This window comes from Rhinopithecus bieti, unplaced genomic scaffold, assembly GCF_001698545.2.
Source record: "Rhinopithecus bieti isolate Rb0 unplaced genomic scaffold, ASM169854v2 scaffold_6506, whole genome shotgun sequence".
Taxonomy (NCBI): domain Eukaryota; kingdom Metazoa; phylum Chordata; class Mammalia; order Primates; family Cercopithecidae; genus Rhinopithecus; species Rhinopithecus bieti.
This window is the reverse complement of record NW_016805137.1, coordinates 344,041-350,040: the sequence shown is the minus strand read 5'-3', so window position 1 is coordinate 350,040 and position 6,000 is coordinate 344,041. Positions and strand designations below refer to the sequence as shown.

The window sequence follows — 6,000 nt, the reverse complement described above, 5'->3', positions numbered from 1 at the left end:
ATTAAGTATTTTTAATTAAGTTATGCACCTTGTTTTCTTAGACATAATACTATTGCACACTTAGTAGACCACAGTATAGTGTAAACATAAATTTTCTATGCGCTGAGAAACCAAGACATTTGTGTGACTTGCCTCATTGTGATATTTGCTTCATTTTGGTGGTCAGAAACCGAACCCACAATCTCTCTGACATATGCCTGTATTTCTTTGGGGAGATAAAGGAAGAAGTTAGGCATGGCTATGTGACTTGTTTGGCTAATGAAATGTGAGCAGAAGCAAAGTGTTTCACTTCCACTTTAAGAACCAGTAGGTGATTCACCAAGTTCCCTTTCTGCTACCATGGCAACAGGTAACATACTAGATAATAGAAGTTCCACCAGCTGAGGACTATGAGGAGACTGAGGACGGACGATGTGGAGCAGAGCCCCAGCTGACTCATAAAGGACATGTAGCAAGAGTAAAAAATAAACCTTCACGGTTGTAAGCCACTGAGACTTGGGGGTTGTTTGTTGCTACACCATCACCTAGCCTGTCCCCACCAGGTGAGCCTGAGCCACACCTCCATTCCCACGACACACCTCTGTGCATGAAGACTTCAGAGGGTACACAATGCAGGAAATCAAAATTCAGCTTCATAAAACATTCCAGATTCCACACATCACCAACATTCTCTCTTCCTCTTGGCATGTATTAGGGATAGGGGATGTGGTTTATTACAAAAGATGAGTATTTTAATAGCTTCTTATTCCTTGAGCTATTCTGCAGGTAAGTTCCTGGTGGAAATTCCTCTATTCTTAGGGTTAAAAACAGAATGAATGAGATAATTTTAATAAGCTCAGTGCATTATGACCTCAAGTGCATCATCCTGTACTTACACACACATACATGTGCAAAGACCTTTGGTTTCCTTGGAGGCTTTCTAGCTAGATAAGTCTCAGACTTCACAGGTTTCCTAACTTTATGAGCATCAACATTATAACAAGCTGATGCTTAAAAAACATCACATCATCAGATATTTCATAAGAATAGTTACAAAATTAATGGAAGCTCCTCATAGAGTAGTAAGAGAGCCTCTGTGACCTTGGGTAAGTCACTTAGCCTCTCTGGGCCTCAGTTTCCTTGTCTATAAATGAGGATAGTAGTAGTCCCTGCCTCCCAGGGTTCATGTGAGAATGAAGTTGGGTCATGCACATCATGTCTGGTTCACAGTAAGTACATAATGTTAACTCTATCTGAGCCATAGAGTACATAGAAATCCAAAAAGTAAACTCGATTCAGACTTTTTGCTTTCCAAGAAGGGTGAATTCAGAAACTGTTTGGTTCACCAATTAGTGGTTTTCTGGAAAAGCTGTAAAACCATGGTCCTACCATCTGGAGGTTTTAACACACTTTTGAAAACACAAACAGATGGGTAGGCAAATGGGTATTGCTAACAGTTCGGGAAAATTTTCCAAACCTCTTGCTGAGGGCCTAGATCCAGCTGGGAAAATCTTTAAAGGGCAGGCTCATTTATACTTTTCCATCTTAAATACTTGGACTTTTCAGGTTTATAACAAAGCTCAGAAAATACTAAAGGTTAAAGGAGAACTGAGAGCTGCCAAGGAAATGAAAGATGAGGTAAGGCTCCTAACTCCTCTACATACGTGGAGTTGAATATTCATTACAAGGGACTTTTTTTCATGTTTTATTATTCAAAATTCCAGTAACAAGCATCACAAAATATCAGGGACAGAGGTGGGCAGCAGAGCATCGTGTTTAAGAGCCCAGACTTGAGCTGGGTGGGTCTGGGTCCATATCTATCAGCAGTATGATACTGAGTTTTTTGCCTACTTTAAGTTTCCTTTGCTTTATCTAGAAAATATGAATGATGATCACCTATTCCAAAGAGTTGGTATGAGGATTAGCAAAGGTAGTGCATGTAGAAGGTATTTAATTGATATTAACTATTGTTGCTAACATTCTCTCTTTATCTGGAATGATATGAAGATGGAGTGTCTGATTAGTTTAATCTTTTGGTCAAACTGTGTTTATGGGGTCAGGCACAGTGACTCAAACCTGTAATCCCAGCACTTTGGGAAGCCAAGGCAGGAGGATCGCTTGAGCCCCAGAGTTTAAGACCAGCCTCGGCAACACAGTAAGACCCCTGTCTCTACAAAAAAAAAAAATTAGCCAGGTGTGGTGGCATGCTCTTTTGGTCCCAGCCACTCGGAAGGCTGAGGCCAGTGGATCACTTGAGCCTGGGAGGTTGAAGCTGCAGTGAGCCATGATCACACCAGTGCATTCCAGTTGGGGCGACAAAGACCCTGTCACAAAAACAACGACAACAGCAACAAACTATGTTTATGTATGCCCTACCTTGTTTCAGAAAGGATTTAAGGGGACTGTTTTGATGCGTAAAGGATTGTCCCACGTACCATATGCTTTTTAACAGACCTCCTACCAAGAGGTGAGCAGATTCTGAAACAGGCAGTCCACTCCTTTCGTGCTGCATTACTGGAGCCATACAGAACTTGATACCAGTTCTGTGGGGAACAAGGATCTGGTATGGATTTTCTAGAAGGCTGTTTCTTCATTTAACTTATATCTGTGGATCTCCTTCAATGTGCCAGGCATTCATTGTTCTAGGAGCTGGGAATAAAGCAGTGAACAAAATAGACAAAGATCCCTACTCTCATGGAGCTTACCTTCTTGGTAGAATAATTTCTCAAATGATATGATAGTGAAAAGTCTGTGAAAATTGCCCAGGTGCCAATAAAAATCAGCCCACGTTCCATAGGTGGCTGATCTCCACCATATGTCGTGTGTATCCTACACTGTATACTTATGGCCAATTTTGTTTTTATGGCAAACACTAATCTAGCCTTCCACAATATGTGTCAGACAGTGTTCTAAGTACGTTGTATCTACCAATGCATTTAATCATCACAACAACCTTAAGGAAACTATAATTATCTCTATTTTATACATAGGGAAATATAGCCACAGAAGTTAAATAACTTGTTAATGAATATACAACTGATAAGGGAATCTCTCAGATATCTGTTTAAATTTGTTAATCTAAGTGTGTGCGTGTGTGTGTATGTGTGTTTAGCCTTCTTACATTTCATAATGTTTTCTTTTTTTAATCTTTTTTATTATACTTTAAGTTCTGGGATACATGTGCAGAATGTGCAGATTTGTTACACAGGTATACACCAATTTTTAAAGAATTTAGAACACCATAAAATACAGTCACTCTTCAGTATATGAACATAATTGGTTCTAAATGTTTGTTCACAGGCAAAACCTTGTATAAGTACCCATTCATTTCCATCATAAGTAATGCAAAAACTGTAATATTTCTATAAATGGAAAAGTCAACTGGTAATCAAGTCAGTAATATCAATAGTGTTTAAAATTACTGCAGATAACTGTAAACTCTACTATTACACAAGTAGAATGTAAAAATTCCTGAATCAATGTTAGTTTTTCAGGTTTCGTGATTCTTAAGGCATGACTCTCACCATAAATTGAATGGTTGTGATATTAGTGGTGGTTAAAAGTGGTTTCCCATTGATTATTGAAGATTTGTCCTTATCCTCAGACAAATAAGATAATATCCCAAAGATGATGACCTTTATGGTGTTATTGGTTGAATCCTAAATTACTCTGGATTTTCATGTTGAAATGCCAAATCCCTGGGAATGCTGCCATTTTGAATCTTTGCAATGCTCTTGGGCTCTGAAAATGCTACTGAAATCACGAGCTTCAATTTAACATTAGCTTCCCCCAAGAAGAAGCTTGAGACTGTCGATACTTGGAAACCTAGAGCAAAATGTCTTCTCCTGTTTTGAAATATATGTTTGAGATACCATGCTTTTTGACAAAAGACCCATTTAATCAATACAGAAAATTTGCTTCAGTAAATAACCTATTTTCTAATAGTTATCATGAATATGGTGCCACTGCAGTATCAGCACTTATCATTTTGCCTGTGGGTTGATAGCTGCTGCTGCTGTCATATGTTTCAAAGCAGAGTGACCAGGTTCCAACCTTATATAAGAGAAACCAGGTAACTAAGTACATGACTTATGTAAATGAAAACTCACCTGGCAGCAGAGACTTGTGATTTCAGCCATTGTTAATGACTTCCGATCCAGGACAGGATCAGATGTTGCCTGAGGGTCAACATTATGACTCTCGGTTCATCTCATGCCCCAGTAATGGTTACAGAACTATGACTGATGAAATGTCAGATTAAATCTATCCCTATTGCATGTTGATACTCAAAAGGCATCTGCCTGGGATTTAGCCTTCATAAAGTAGATAGGATTATAAATAGTTTACAGCTAATATCTGTGTGAGATACTAGCAAGAAATTAGGTTCACTGAGACCCCAGAAACATTGGCTTTTCTGGGGTTCTGAGGTGAGCACAGCCTTTTCTAATAACTCCCTATAATTAAAAATTGAACGTGGTTCTGGAAATCACCTGATGACTCTCCCAGCATTTTTACTCCTTTTCTGATGCATCAAAACCTCTTTATAATTTGGTTTCCAGGAGTGAATGGTTAAGTTTTGTTTTCAAAAGTGAATTTCACTTGACATCCATCAAAACATATTTGTTATTCAACTGGTTTAAGGAACGTTCAAAGAAATGATTTATTCCAAACCTTGTTTCGTGAATGAAGACATTTTCTCAGAGACTCTGAGCCAACGCTAAATGTACAAATTAGATGAGGTCATCTACATTGAAGATCCAATTCTGAACTTCTGGTGGTGCAAAAGAATTGGGCTATCAGGCCTTCTACTCAGAGGACATCCAAAACTGGAGGAAGAAAGGATATTTTTATTGGCCTGAGAGAGAGCACTTAACTTTTAATTTAGAGAAACTCAAGTGTGTATCATTGGTATTTTGTTAGTGAGCCTTCAGTGTACTAGTCTCCATGGGGAACAATCTGCTGTCAGGGTCCCTGCCTTAAGACACATATATTCAGCACCAAGGCAAGAGTATAGGGTATTTGGCTCTCTTGTGGAGCAGGCATCTTGTTGTCACCTAAATTGCTCGTAGATGCCAAAGAAAGACAGTCCTGTGGCCAGAGTGAAGAGGTTCCTTAGGGTCCCACTTCCTGGAGAGGCTCCATACCCTATTCCCAGTGTGGTAACCACAGGAAAGGGATCCAAAGCACCAGAATCAAACTACCACTCTTTATCGAGTTAAGCATTTTGTTTCCAAGTTAGAAAACAGTGTCTGTACACCGTTTTTTAAGGCCACTCTATACATATTATCTTAAGAGAGTCCCTGGTAATTGTCTTAATGGTAATTACATGCTTAGGACAGTTGACATCCACTGTTATTTTTCTGGAAGTAAGGAACGAAGGATGGGAGCAAGAGAGGAGGAGGGAGAGTTTTGAGATAATGAAATCCTTTTAATGACAGAGCCATGCCGTTAACCTAATTAAACTGTAAAGTGGTTAAAAAAAAATCCAGGTACTAAATGGAAATGAAGAAATAAATCAGCGGAGACAGCAGCAGTTCTGGGAAACCTTCTGAATTCCGAATACTCTGACATTGCAATGTCCGATTCTCGCCGTTGTCCTCCGGCCCCCCTCGGCCTTGTGTAGGGGTCTTTTAAACTGACCTGTCCAGTAAGGCTTGATTTACGATGCCCATATCAGGTCTCCAGTTCCTCTGGGAATGTATGTTATGCAGCTCATGTATTTCAAAAGACAAACCAGTCAGTCGGATAGGATGGCACAGCACCAGCTACAGGGTCAGGAAGAACGTGCTCTCCTGGCCCTACTACTAACCAGATGTGAGACCTTGGGCACTGTGGCTTATTTCCCTTCACTATTTCTATGCACCTATCCCCTGCCTACTGCGCACTTTTGCAGCTGTAACTCTCTTAGAAGAATTGTCTTTAGACTACTGAAGTCACTGCCTACAGGGGCAGAGAGCTGGAAGTTCTTAGTTGCTTATAACCCATGGGATGGTCATTGGCCATTGACTGACTGATGCTGAG

The 6,000-nt window shown here is 39.8% G+C and overlaps 1 protein-coding gene across 8 annotated transcripts in view; it reads left to right on the top strand.

The window, feature by feature from the left end:
- Positions 1–363: 363 nt before the first annotated feature.
- Positions 364–6,000, top strand: part of PMFBP1 (polyamine modulated factor 1 binding protein 1) — a 55,923-nt gene continuing 50,286 nt past the window's right edge. For 4 of the 8 annotated variants that reach the window (XR_001885426.1, XM_017871321.1, XM_017871314.1 and 1 more), the window contains exons 1-2: positions 1,187–1,208; positions 1,546–1,617. Coding sequence is in view for 7 of the 8 variants with exons in the window: in XM_017871321.1 (XP_017726810.1) it covers positions 1,606–1,617 (12 nt within the window). In the remaining variant the exon portion in view is untranslated. Of the gene's footprint in view, positions 543–563; positions 766–921; positions 1,086–1,186; positions 1,209–1,545; positions 1,618–6,000 lie in introns of those variants that run through there. The other 4 variants (XM_017871316.1, XM_017871317.1, XM_017871319.1 and 1 more) reach the window with 4 other exon arrangements.